The sequence below is a fragment of the Homalodisca vitripennis genome, chromosome X (genome assembly GCF_021130785.1).
Source record: "Homalodisca vitripennis isolate AUS2020 chromosome X, UT_GWSS_2.1, whole genome shotgun sequence".
Lineage (NCBI taxonomy): Eukaryota > Metazoa > Arthropoda > Insecta > Hemiptera > Cicadellidae > Homalodisca > Homalodisca vitripennis.
In genome coordinates, this window is record NC_060215.1 from 69,277,971 (window position 1) to 69,293,656 (window position 15,686).

General features: G+C 31.7%; 1 protein-coding gene across 2 annotated transcripts in view; it reads left to right on the forward strand.

Annotated features, from left to right (window-relative positions):
* The window catches only part of LOC124369149 (homeobox protein PKNOX2-like), a 75,978-nt gene that overhangs the window by 27,846 nt on the left and 32,446 nt on the right, over positions 1-15,686 (forward strand). For both annotated transcript variants that reach the window (XM_046826929.1, XM_046826930.1), the window contains exons 5-6: positions 6,814-7,033; positions 8,986-9,122. In XM_046826929.1, the coding sequence (XP_046682885.1) occupies positions 6,814-7,033; positions 8,986-9,122 (357 nt within the window). The remainder of the gene's footprint in view (positions 1-6,813; positions 7,034-8,985; positions 9,123-15,686) is intronic.

Here is a 15,686-nt window from a genome sequence, read left to right on the forward strand (position 1 = left end):
GTTTAAACAAGAATGGTACATTTAAATCTCAATGTACTTTTACATTTGTAGTTTTGCACATTTAGTTTAGTACTAACTCTCTTTATTGATAAATCTTTATATAGCAACAATTGTTATTTATATTTATTATTATTTTTTAATTTTTAACAGAAATTGTTTCTTGCTTATTTCCCATCACAAACCCCAAAAGAACATATTAATCAAAGTAGGGAATGAACAAAAATAGTTCTAATAATGTCATGGGAAAACCAAATTAGTTGGATTGTATCCTGTAAAGTCAGGCAAAAATTATAGGCAATTTGAAACCAATTTCATTGATGTTTTGGCATTGTCATAATGGTAACTGATATACCATTGCATTAAAATAAAATCAAAATGAAAATGTAATTTTTATTAGTACATTAATTTCTCACTTAATATTTTAATGTGCATCTGCAAACTACTGATATACAATGCACTATTTACAAAAAAATAAAAATAAGTTTCTTATATGAATTTTTTGGTGGGATTCATGTAATGTAATAATGATTCATGTAATAATGAAATTTTAGTTCTGTCTGAATACTACACTCATTGGTAAAAACTACATAAATATCTATTTCATAGGTTAAACTTAATACATTTGATCTATAAACCTAATATAGTGTGCCAAATTTCCCTGCACATAGTATTATTTCCTTAAGACTAAAAAGAGTATTGTCTCCTTTCTACAAAAAATTCATTCCCTCATTATTAATTTATGATTTGCTTAAAAAGTGTCATTGTATTTTGAAAAATGTAAGTTTTTTTGTGACTTTATCGACAATTAATTTCTATTAATACCATTGCAATGAATAACAACACTTGTTTTAGAATCCAGTTAAATGTTGATTCTCTAGTAATTTGGCACTCTTGATTACAGTTTTTTAGTAATTTGGCACTCTTGATTACAGTTTTAATAAAGAGCAGTACTGTACAGGATGTACTCAACTCATTTAACATACATCATTTAGTTATATCTGGCTTTGTCTTTTTTACTAATGTCTTCATAAAGAAAAAATATCAAAGCATAAGTATATAATTTAACCTGCTTAAACCAACCTGAAACAGACCCCTATACTATTTTGTCATATAAAATTGCAGCTATAGTAGAAGCCCTCTAGTTTGACCTCAGTTAATCTGATACTCTGGTTGGTTGCATCAAGTTGTTAATGACCGAATTATTTTCACATAAGCTAGTTTTATGAGAAAAAGGCTGGTGTGAATGCTATCAGCACTAAACACGGCACGTGAAGCCCCAGTTAAATGGTTTCCATGCAGCTTATTTACAAATTGTGGTCTGGATCAGGTTAAAATTTTGCTTGCGTGATTTATACCTCACTGGTTAATGAAGTACACTGTCTTGTTTTACTGCCTCATTGAGTTTGCTTCTACATACTGTTAAGTGTATATTTTGTTCTTAATGTTTAACATTTTAATAACTGTTGACAGTTTGTAGTGATTAAATATTCTTTTTGCACTTAAAATATCCAATCACAATTGTTCTTATTTAATAATTATTTTGTAACCTTTTTATAAGCCAAATCTAATCACAAGGGACAGATCAATGAGGTTCTACAATAAATTTATAAGTAGTACAGATTTGAGTAATTATAACAGTACAAATGGTTAATTAAATACTAATAAACAGTTGGGTAAATACAAAGCACAATATTGTTATATATTATGAGAAGTCAGGAATGTTCAGTTATGAAAGTTTATGGATCTGAAATACAATCACACTTAAATACCATAATTCATCTCACTAAATTCAACACTTAAGTGCGGCCCTGAACGTATGAAGGTGGAAATGATGCATTATACAATTAATTGACCACCTATGCATGTTTCAAAAAGACAAGAGTTTTGAGTAAAACTTGTTGGTTGCCTAACCGAACCACCTCAAAAATTGTCATAGGCTGAGGTGGAAGGGAAATGGTAAACGCAGTTCTCAGGTAGCAGAGTTAATTTGGAGACTGTTGCTTTCTGTACATAACATGTTCTTGGCTTGCAGAGACAGCTAGCTGTCCAAAGACTGTAATGGTTGTTATTGTAGTAATACAAATGTAATAAAATATCACACTTTAGTGCGCTATTTATGTATTTAGAATGTGGGTTGTAAGTTGCTTAGTGTGACACAAAGCAAATTATGGTAATTTCTCAAAAGTAAAATAATTTAAAATAAATAAAAACTTATAAGTGGCACAAACTTTCTTCTATTCCTCATGCCTCCTCACAAAACCATGTGTGTTTGATTAGTTGTATGAGAGCTCTAGGTCAGTAATCCTGTTAATAAAATGAAAGTTTATAATAATTTCTATAAATCATTCATTTAATTTGTTTGTATTAGAAGGGTAGAAATAATTTAAAATTTGAGCATTAAAACTTATTGCAACATGATTTTGAGCAAATCTTGAAATAATAAAATTACTACATTTTATTGTAAGTAGTAGTTTAGAACTGGTCCTAGGTGTGTATTTTAAAGTTTTAATTCCAGTTATTGATTAATTTGATATCTGTTACAATAATGTGAATTTTATTCAGTCTTTTTTCACTCTATTAACCTTTAATTTTTTTTGCTATGATTTTGTACTTCTGAAACCTTAACAGGCTATTATCAGCTAGTGTGAATTTGATGTCAACATGCCATTGTTATTGATTTCGTTATGTCTTTTTATCAACTGCTATTATACATTGTATCAGGATTACTTTATACATACACAAGCTTTGCTGTGAAATCTCTGTCTCACTGTTCTGCAAGTTGGTATCAGATATACAGTATACCAAATCACCGGATTGCAAATATTTTTCACAAAACTGCAAACTGATATCAGCTGTACATAGCTTTGCATGAGTCCTGCTGTAAACTGGCATCAGTCATATACTTTCTTTAGTTTCAAATCTTTGCTTCACTAAGCTGCAAGTTGGTAAGAGGGTGTGTCAAATATAAATGGAACTGGTTATTTAAAAACTTTCAAAGGAGTCACTGACCTACAATTAGGTGATGCTCTGATAGCCTATAAAATGTTAGGGAGATTAAATGAAAATCAGATTAAATTCAACTTGGTGGTGTAAATATTTTTGCTACTTTTTATTCACTCTTATATCTAATATCTAACAAATTCACCCAAAAAAGCTAAATTTAGTCATAAATGATATAACTCTGCTTTGCATAGTTTTTATTTGCATTCAAATTGTTATTGTTATTTTTATTTTATTACTTTGGTGGAAAGTGTTAAGTGTTAACTAATTTTACTAAATCTCTTGTACAATATACATTGGGATGAGTTAATTTCAGTTTTATTTAAGGTTTCTAGCTATACTACCTGTTGCCTATCAGACCAGGAAATAAGGGGAGAGGTGGTAACAGAAACATTGAAGGAAACAAATAAATGAAGAAGTTTTCAAAAATATAAATTTGTCACTAAACGTTAATTGAGGAATGTTAAAGAAGGAGGAAGAATAGCTGGAAATAATGTTCCATCTCATAGTAGAGCATGCTGTAGGAATTAAGAATGCATTAAGAGCAAATGAAGGGCTCTACATAAACTGGCAGAGATGTAGGTCCAAGCATTTTATAAATTTGGCAAGATGTAACAGATGATTTGGGCACATTGCAAAGCACTGCAATAGGACAAAGCCAAGTTGTTATTGCTGTGGTAAAGAACATGACTACCACAGCAATACTGCATGCTGGAACTGGCGGTCATATTTCTCTCAGTGGCAAGAGTGTTTTTGGTACTTCATACATTGCCTTATATTTATTTTATTATTACATGTTTACTATAAAGTACCTATGTCATATTATATATTTATTTATTCAGCATTGTTCAAGGAACATTTTTCACATAATATAATTAAAACAAAAAAAATACCCTTACTCTACCTCTTCATGAAAAAAAAGTTTTTTAGGAAAAAGAAAGGTAGTTCAAAGTTTTTGATTTGTAAAATTGTTGTTGTTAGTGATACGCAAAATCCAAAATATAAAAAAGGAAGAGCATTTAATTCTGAGTAAAAATAAAACAACACATATTTTATTTATTTTTACATGTGGTAAAGGATACAAAAATCGTATACTGACATTCGAAAGTGCTACTTACCAACAAAAGTAGGAACTTCAAAGCTTACTTGGATTTGTACAATCTTGTAACTATTAGTTTATATTAATTGTCTATTTTTTATTATATATTTTTTCTCGTTGCTTATTTCATGTACAGCTAGTTCTCGAATGTCACTTGAACGATCGCGGAAATTACGATCCATTACGTAAACACGCACAAAAAACTTACTATTATTGTGTCATATACACAACCATCATTACAACGAACTCAAACAAACAATAAACCAGACAGAACACCATGCAGCTGACGAAATAACAATAGCCGAATGAACCAGTTGACTCATCGCTGCGCACGCAACTAGCGCGGTACGCGGGAGAATGTAAACAAACAGTTCAGAGATTATAAAACGTATGGACGTGTAACGAAACGATAAAATTATTTATTAGTGTATTATTTACATAAATTGAACCTTCCTATTTCGATTGGTATCAATACCGATACTCTTTGATCGTGTTTTAAGTACGTAATATTAAGAAATAAAAGACGTATTAAAACGGCCGATATCTGGCGCTGCCATCTAGGATGCGACTAAAACTCCCGATATCAGGCGTTTGCCAGTTCCAGGGTTAAAGATTGTACCAAAGTATGGGGGGTACACTAATAAAGAAATCTTAGCCTTCAGAGCTGATAATAATTTACTATAACCCACTGATGTTATGTACTGGCACTTTTCCTGGGACGAATATACCTGATAGACCTTTTTAAGTAACAGCCTGATTTAGAAAATATAGTCTTAATACCCCTAACACTTCCTTCTTGACATTGCAAAGTACTCCAAATAATTTTCTTAATAGAAATATTTTCCTTTAACTGTACCATGAATAATTATGTACATGAAAGCTGATAACGACAAAATGATCTTCACTTTGAGACAGCCACAAAATGTTTCTGTTACGAAACAATGACCATAAGCTCATCTAAAACTGTCCTAAAGTAATTACTAAAGCTGAGACACTAATTGATAAGATAAAACTGCTTCACCAGAAGGGTTGAATTGAATTATCAAAAACTAAAAGGAATGAACTGAATTATTTTTATATATTATAATTATACATATATATATATATATATATATATATATATATATATATATATATATATATATATATATATATAGATATATAGGCCAATTTGTCTATTGGATATCACCACATTTATACCAGAAATGAGTGTTTAACTGATCCCCATAAAATAAATCAGAGGTGTTGAGGCTGTTTTATAGTAACATTCTATACTATAATCAATATAAGATGATAATAGTAGTTAAAACAAGGTAGGCTGCACAAACTACAAGAGGGAAGGTGGTGCAGACTACCACCACAATGCTGGATGGGGGAAATGCCCTAATCCACAAGAGAGCTATGGAGAAACTAAACTAAACTTATAGTTTACAAAGTCTAAGTAAAAGGATTAAAATTGCTGAAGATACAGGGAAGATGGAAATAAAGGAAAAGGGAAGACAAAAGAAACCATGATCCTCAGCATTTAGGGTGCTATTGGAAGGTGGAAAGATGTGTAGGATTGTGTACAAATATAAGATTAAGACATATTGTAAGACAAAAATAATGAAAATGGAAAGATGCCTTTTGAAATAGATCTACAATTTATTTTGGGGATGAAGGCAAGAACAATATCTATCACTTTACATGTCATTGCTCTGTTGGCTTCCTTGGCAGTCGTACTTCCTTTGTTTGATTAAAAACAAATAAAGGACAAGTATCATTCTGTTTGACTGATTAGCATCGTTACATTGGCAGTCAGGCATCTCTTTAAGATAGTGGCTGTGCACCTTCTGGAAGTTAGTGTAATTGATTAACACAAACGAAATAGATGGTGCACAAGAAGGTGGTGGCAGTTTATTTGATGCCATATGAACTGTGGCACAAGAGCAGTTTTTGATGAGAGATGCTTAAGGCATCCGAAGGAATCAACAAAAATGATGACAAAATATGTGTTATTGACTCAAGTAGTAGGTGTATTGAGCTGTTTATATGTCATGAAGGTGGTCAAGTATCAGGAAAAATTGGGTGCCTTTTTCTTGAAAGTATAATATTGTCATTAATTTAAATAGCATTGTCTTTATTTATATCTTAATGATTACTTAGCATGGATATTAAGTACTTAGTAAGTTTGGATCAAATGTCTTTGGTGCTTAGGGGAATCACCTCAACAGTTTCCCTATGAGATGTATATGAATTTTTCTTAGAGGAACAAGTTAACCACCAGGTCTGTGTGAGGTCATTTAGTTTGCTCATTCATTCCCCTTGGGAGGGATAAATGGGATCAGTATTGGGGGTCTCAGCATCGTTCTTGTCATTCCTTCCCTATTATCACCCCTTTTACCATTTTTTTCTGGCAGTGTTGAAAAAGTGGTTATTATACCTAAGTAGTTAGGGAAAGGATAGTACAAAATATTGTTGTGGAAATGTAACTTATCCTCTTGTCTGCATCCCAATGGTACATTTGAACTGTGATATTGACTGGAATCTGAGTATTAAATATCTTTGAAATGTTATAATTTCATTTAAGATATTGCATGTTATGTGACAAACAGTAACATAGGTATCAGTATTGCTCTAAAACCTAACCTAAAATGCTTCTCAGTAATCCTGAAACAAAAGTGCTAAGAGCACACAAGAGTATCAGTATGAGTAGGGATTGTTTTTTAAAACAGGTGGTGTCCCCTACAGGCTCGTTTGGAGGGTGCGAGGGAAGTTTTGTGAAGAGTGCATCGATGTTGGAGATCCCTGGTCCCCATCCGAGTCCCCACTACCCCTCCACTACCTCCCCGCCCTGCCTGTCTCCTTCTCCCAGCGTTGTCCACGGCAGCACTCCCTTGTCCCAGATCGGAGCCAGTTGTCTTCCACCGACCTCGGACCTCAACTTGCACCAAGGTAATACTCTACTCATATTGCATGCAACAGTAGTAGTCATCTGATTTTCCCATAATGATTTCCATCGTGGTGGGTTCCAGCATCACTTATTTTTTTAAGGCTTTGTTATATAATATTTATGGGTAAATAAGGTTGCGTTGAAGTTTCAGGGTTATTAATATTTGAATAACACTTCCCACGTTGTAAGTGTACATTATGAAATAATATCTTAACCCTTTGAGCAGTAACTATCCACACATAAAACAGGCATAATCAAAAAGTGAGTTTTTTTTAAAATTTAGTAAATAACTTTTTTATAAGATGTTGATATTTAATATTGTGCTGGTTCGGAAGTTATTAAATTGTTAGACAAATTTCATTTAACCAGTTTTTTATATGAAGGAAACTTTTTTATAAGAACCCTCAAATTTTTAGTAAGCAGTAGAAAGCTTACTAAATCCTTTCTTTAATCCATTTTTTAAGCCTTGTCCCAAAATATAAGGCTAATTCACAAAAACAACACCAATCAAGAAATATGTTGCTGGTAGCTGTGAAACAGCCAGCGGTAAAGGCATAAAACTAATCCTAGTATTTGGCGGGAGCTAGCCTGCTCCGCCCCATAGTGCTACACATTACTCCCAAAACACACTGACAACAAGTGGATGTGATTAGAGCTACAATAAATTTGCTTCTAAAAATTACTAAGTGATAGGCAGTTCACATACAATATATATATATATATATATATATATATATATATATATTAAATTTATTTATTTATTCAAATTGCTTGTATTTCATAATGTTCAAGCACTGTTTAGTACAGGAAATATAACAAAATTAGACTGAACAAGTTTCAGAGAATTAGCAAATTGCCCCAATTAGATACCAACATAAATCTTTGTATATTGAAATACTAAACAGTTTTAAAAGAAGTGTTTATATATACGTAACAATCCTTTGATAGTATAAAAATGAAAATATTTTTAGAATTCTGTATTTGAATGAAACATATACTATTGTACATCATGCTATTGAGAACATCCCATATAGTTCAAATATGATCTTAAAAATTATTTATCACGTAGTTTAACAAGTTTTGTTACTAGGTAGAAAAATACATTTCATTTTTTAAATCAGTAAATTAAAACTTCATACTGCAAAAAATTATGAAATGGCCACTTTATAAAATGTTATTTGAAACCATATGTATAAATTTCAGAACAATGTTTACCCTGTGAAAAAAGTTATATACGTACAGTTAAACCAATGCACTATGCAGGAAATGGCCATATGGGAAAGAGCTACTGCTGTTTGAGCAGTTCTATTTTGTTTGTCACAGCTGTTGTCCTGTATAACTTTAATTGTTGTAAGAGGGGACGAATACTTAGTTACTACCAGTTCTGAGTATAATATATACAAAAAATATGTACAGAGGTGAATCGAGAGAGGTGAAGTATATCAATGTTAAATTGTTGATTCATCAGAAATTTTGGTAGCAATAGAAAATAGAGCTATCATCATTAGAATCAAATGTATACAAAACAAGAACTTGGTAACTAAACTCATTGAAGTATTGTTATAAAAAATATATTGAGTTCTATACAAAAAATATGCTTAGCATAAAACTTTATACACAATTCATGAGAGAAAGAGGGAAAAGATTAAAAAATTAGAGTATATTAAAGCAGGTTTTTAGTTTATAAAATATTATAAACTATATATATTATATACATGAGAGAAAGAGGGAAAAGATTAAAAAATTAGAGTATATTAAAGCATGTTTTTAGTTTATAAAATATTATTAATACATTTTTGGGAAACGTTTATGTTACATGATTTCCTTTCACACATTGTAAAAATTAGTTACAGTGAAACTGTTTTGTTGTAAAAAATTGTAAATATAAATAAATCTCTTTAGATATAAAAAGATTCAAATATTATAGTGGTTAATTAGTGAGTAATTATTATAGGTTCACTCTCCGCAACCAGTGGAGGTTCTGGTGATGAGGATGATGATTTGTTTGGAAATAGAAAAAAACAGAAACGAGGAGTTCTTCCAAAACAAGCTACCAGTATTATGCGTTCCTGGCTCTTTCAACATTTGGTGGTAAATATATTTTGTTATTTGTGTTTTTGAATAAAATGTTTAATAATTATAAATACATATTTCTGTTTACTGTCAAGAATAAATTGTATCCTTCACATCTGTTTTGTTTATATATATATATTTTTTTGTTAAATAAAAAGTCTTAGCTAAAACATAAAATTGTACATATTTTTCATATAACAAATGGACAACATGGTACAACAAGCGAATATTGGCATTTCAAGTACAGTTTAGTTTGAGGATAGTGTCTCTTCACATTATCATTGAAACCACTTAAGAATTTGACAATACTAAATAAGGTTTTAGTTTTATTACGTGTAAAGACTACAGGGTGGTAAATTTACAAAAATTGGCTTTATTAAAGCACATACTGATTTATAGCACCTGTAGTAAATTAAAAATATCTTCTGAATGTCTGAAATTTTCATGTAGAACCAAAAAGACTTATTTTAAAGTTAAAATTATTTTCCTTCAAGTGGTTGACGTATTTGTGGCCTGAAGATAAACATTATTCTAGTGTTAAAATTAAAATTGTATTTAATAAAAACATAATTTAAAAAATAAATATACACAAAACATAAAGATAAAAAATAACTACAATAGTGTGGTTAGAAAGCTTCAAATTTAACACTTAAAATTTATACAATTAAAATTATCACTCAGTAACATATATGGAAAAAAAATTGTGCAAGTTATGTTTCCAATTGTAAAATTCACATCTAAATGGGTGCATGAGCTCTCGTGAACGCTGCCGCAACCAGTGTTGGACAGTTGTTTGCAAGAACTGAAGATCAATGTCGGCTATTAAAATTTCAATTATAAACATTGCCAAGATATCACAGCACTGTGTGAACAGACTTCGTATTGACTCTCGGACAACCAGCAATAAAACTGTATTAAGTACTTGTGACAGTTTTCATGAGTAAAATTGCTTATCTTGTTCATATTATGTGATAGTAGTTGTACAAATTCTCGTAACTTTGTACCGTTGGACGATAACACATGAGGGTGGTGACTTCTGAGGTCGTAGTAATAAATACTAGAAATGCAAAGTTTACTTATAAGTTCAGTTTAATTACGAAAACTTACAAGCACCACTTTTAGATGGTAAAGGAAAAGTATGTAATGCCACGTTGCTGCCAATTAGAACACAAGAACTAAAAACGAATATCTTCTAAGTGGGCCTAAAATATCCAATGTTCTCTGGAATTATGCCTACGATGTTCTACTTTATAAAACAATAATATTTCACTTCCCTTCGCAATATGTAGACTCACAAACCGGGTGTCGGCGTCATGGCACGAGACATTGAAGCTGTAGTCTAAGAACGGTTATTTCTAGAAGAGGAGTAGAAGTTGGGAAACTGGTAGCCATCTACTCAAACAACACGTGAGATACATCAGGTACGTGAGCTACGTGAACTCGCCTAAAACAAATTCGCGACGGTATTAGCCATTTAATGATACAAATTACTTATTATAACAATGTGTTCGCCATTAAGGACGACGCCACAACTTTTATCTATCTCAATCAAGCAAATAAAAGATCTTCAAGGGTAAGTAACTTTACTATTTACAACTTTACTTTACGTTACATTCATTTTTATATGTTTGGCATCAAAGGGCTAATTTAATAATACGAAAAGATAAATTTTACTTACGGACAAAGCGCGCAAGGTCTGATCGGTCACGTAGTTGGGCTGCTACAAAGGGTGAGAAGAAAATATACATCCGCGAGCCAATTAGGTAGTTACTCCGCCGATAATTTAATAATAATAATAATAATAATAAATGCGTTTATTTTTTCTCTCTTTTTTTTTAAATACATGTAAATACAGTATACAACAATATACAGATTACAGAGAAAAAATATACCAACCCAAAAAGAAAATAATCTTGCACTTGGGTGGGAGCCATCATCAGCTTCTTAATTTAACTTAAGTTCTATAATAACAATATGAAAATACAACAAATAATAATAAACAAACTAAAATTACTCTTAACCATCAAATTAACACACATTAATTAGAGGAATCCAACTCACCTTCAATATAAAAACATACATTTACAATTTATAAAATAAGAACAAAATATTTTTACTGAACAACTAAATATAAATTTTCAATATCTTTAACACTTCTACTCAATAACCAAACCTTCAGCCTCTTTTTAAAAATAAATATAGATCTATTAATTTTTAATTTCACTTGGAATTAAATTAAAAAACTTATAACTTAAAAACACAAAACATTTTTGAAAACAAAGAACAGTTTTGGTTTAGGCAATCGCAAATACTGTTGATTACTGAGTCTAGTAGAATAACCAGAGTTGTCAATAACAGGTCCACTGTTACCACTTAGTATGAAAAAAATTACTAAAACTTTAAAAACATATAAATATCTTAATGGTAAAATAAAATTTCTAACAAAAAGCGGAAACGAATGTTCTCTAATATTAGAATTACATATCAATCTTATAAATTTTTTCTGAAGGACTATTAGACTAGATAAATTTGAAACATATGAACTACCCCACAATGACAATCCATACTCCAGCCTAGAATTAATCAATGAAAAATAAGCCAGTCTCATAACTGAGGGAGGACAAACTGATTTCAAATGAAAAAATGCCCTAAGTGATGACCGTAGAGACTTTTTCAGAGAACCTATATGAGGTTTCCACGATAAGTTTTCATCTAGAGTCAAACCCAGATACTTAATCTGACTACATTTATTAATTACGCCACAATCACACAGATCCTTGCTGCAATTTATTGAATGTATTTCTTAAGGCTGTGCCAAAGTTGCCGGATTGGGACAAAGAAAAAATCATATATAATGTTTTTGATACATTCAAGGATAATTTATTACAAGCAAACCATATAGATATTTTATTTAGGTCATCCTGCAATCCTTGAATATAATTCATCAACTGTTGACGCACTATAGGAAAAATGCTGTGTCATCAGCAAATGCTGTCACCTTACCATTGAAATTTCCTGAGTAAAAGTCATTAACAAAGATTAAAAACAAAATAGGCCCAAGAACTGATCCCTGGGGGACTCCAAAATGTAGACTTTCCAAGCAGCTGGTGCTACTGTTTTATTTTGACGAATTGCTGTCGACCAGTTAGGTATGTCTTAAACCAATTCAAAGGGACACCTCGAATACCAGCAGATTCCAAACATTCCAAATTTAGTCCCGGAACATTGGATAAAAATAATATTAAATTATACTGGCTGACTAGGTTGCGAAAATTACATTATATGAAATTTAATTAATCAATTAACGGTACAACTTTACTTACCAGTGTAAACGCAGCTTATGTTGACGCCTGTCTATAGACGGCCAGCGGACCAAATCATCTAAGCACATCAATTTTCGTCGTCAGAGCGGGATTGGTTGGACGAAAATAAGAAATCCAGTCAGTTCTCCGATCAACTATTTACCTGAATCACTTCTCTGCACACGTAACGATAGGTTGGATGATTCGAACTGTTCAAACCAAATAGTTCAACATGTATAAGGAGTCTTATGCCATGTTGTTTCGTAGTCCATGACTATAATCTAATCTAACATGCACAGCCTTTCGTGCATTTATTTACTTTGTAGTTGTGTTTTTGTGATGGGGTGATTCTATTCTTGCATTATCATAAAGTTTATTTAACACAAAAATATTTAGGAGCCAGTCATTGATCAAATTAATTGTACTTGTTTTCTGGGTGCAACTGTAGAAGGTACTTTTTTGTATTGTTGTCTATTTACTTATTCTACAGATCGCATACTAAACACACTTTTGTAACTTCCGTAGCAGATAACTTTCTGATGAATTCTTTATGTATTAGCTCTGTTAGTGGGATATATATTTAGAGCCACGGTACTTTCGCGGGACTCTAACCAAGGCTACCGCCAATGATGAGAATATGTAAAAGCGTGCATTACGCATGAATTTTGGACTCCAGGAAACGTGTGGATATGTGTGAATTTTTATAATTGCCCCCCAAATTATTACTAGGGATGGATCGTTTCCGATACTCTATACTGCAGCCTTTTCACTTGATACCAACAGAAGTGCTTAAATACGCTTGAAAAATTACAATTTCACAATATCCTACTGATATGGGAAAGCTGTATCTCGAATCCAAAATTAATTCTATTTGTGGACGACTACTGATCGGCAGTACGCATATTACAGATTGCTGAAACGTTTTTGTCCTTTTTGTATGAAAAATGTTGATTAAATAACCAAATTAACAAAGTACTGTAGTTTAATAAATAATATTTTAGCTATAATTAATATTTTTAAAATTTTTTTATTATGGTGCATCGTTGAGAGCCTGCTCCGTCGTTGGACAAAAACGATCGGCAGTATGCAAATTATCGATTGGTAAAACTTGTTTTTGTCCTTCTTTTTGTATACAAACTATTTATAAATATACAGTAGCAAAATACCGCAACTTATAAATAATATTTTTATTTCTATGCCTATATTTGTCAAGGCCATTGTGTCTGATGGTTCTATGCACAGATGTTAGCTGCTCAGCGAAAAACAGGCGATCGCTAATTTTAATTTTATCTATACGTCGTACTTTGTGGTTGTACATAAATAGATTCTCTATAAATGTAAATATATCCATACATTTTTACATAAATGGAATATATTCTGGAAGCTCATTTTATAATCTACTATTTCTATTGTTTAAAAGGAGAAGATAGAGGTTATGACTTGTAATTTTAAATATATTAATTTCCCTGAATCTCTGCAAATTACTTTGAAGTATGGTATTCATAGAGTTGCTTCCCCCCCACCAAGGATAAATTAATTAAGTAGAGTTGGGATGAAAGTATTTGATGAGGTATCAGATGGACCGACCTCATGTATCGGCGAAATCATTGTCACATGTTGAAAGTTGACCTGCAATGCTGGACTGCAGTCTGTGCCACGGTAGCGCTGTATTGGTATTTATTTGTTATCCTTGTTTTTCCCTATTTGATGCATTTTCCAAATATCACAGAAAGGAAAGTTATTAGGTATACACGATTTTTATGTCGACACATTGAAAAACATAGAGATAAAAACTAGGAGCTTAAAATAGGTAGTAGCGATAAATCGTCACTGAATTTCTTGCATATCGCTAGCGACGAAATGTGTTAGAGCATCGCACTTCTTGCGAATACAGCTGATTACGATTAACCATCACAGCTGCATTCAGCATAAGGGTAAAATACAGTATTAAAGTTGTTTATTTAGCTTGAAAATCAACAAGAGAATCCGAAATTTTCGACTGGGAAAACCAGGAATTTCAAAAGCTGATTTGAGTGGCCTCCCTTTTACTATAAAATTTAATGCATAAGTAAATTGGACTATTCTCAAAAATGTTTAGTCTATGATGAGGATATTGAAGATTTAAAACTTGAATTCCACACATAATTAGTCTGTATTGCATAATTAACTAAATATACACACAGTATACTGTTCTACTAACCTCCGTTGAAGTACACTGTGATAAAACTGACTGGGCAAAACAGGATGAGGATAGCCTTTTACAAAAATAATCTATATGAAACTTCAAACTTAAGTTTTTATGAATGTAGACTCTGAGACAAAGGTGAGACTCAGAAAAGTACATTTTATTGCCATTGTACACAATATTTTACTAAGCTATTTTTGGATTATTTTGTACAAGTAGAGATATATTTAATATTAAGTAGAGAAAAGTATGAATTGAATGAATTATACAAGTCATTAGCAATTAGAGCGTATGAATCAAATGAATTAAAGGAGTCACGAAGATGGTTACAAAATTGGTACATTTATTCTTTAGTTAACTTACTTTTTTTACCTATCTGTTTCGTATGTTTTATTGTACTATGGGGACACAGTGCTAAAAATAAGCATTATGATTTAATTTCTCTCTAAGATCTGATATCAGATCAGACTGATTTTTAATTTACCTTCAAGCTGGTTTTTTTAAAAATTTTTAATTGTTCTGATGTTTCAGAGATCCTGGGAATAAGCTGGCAATTGTTATTTAGAACCGGGAAAATCTCAAAAACAATTTTTCTGTCTCTAAAAACTTATGTAATCAAGAAATAATTTAACAGTTTCTTGAATCAGGACCTTATTAATCTCAATACATATTGTGTTTTACGCGAAATGGTCTGTGAAACAGTGAATGAAGATTGACATATGTTCACCAGCCCCATCTGACGCTGGTTGATCCAAGATCGCTCCCACTAGTGTAGTGGAGTTTATCATTGTTATTCTACCTCTGTGTTGCGGCAAGCTCCTCAAATTCGTAACAATCCTTTGGACACCCAAAATCGCCCAACCGATCATCTCAGGCCTCGACCACTATACGAGCAGTATACTGTAAGTGGTAAAGCGACAGGACGGCAGAACTATAGTGGCTACGATACAAACGATATTTTTGTGTTTCGGTTTTAATCAGACACCGAAATAGGGTCTCTGGACAAAGTTTTCCAACTCCTACACTTAAGTGAAAATAGCATTTTAAAAAGACATGTTAGATAGATTGTACAGGCCTAAAATTAACAGTATTTAT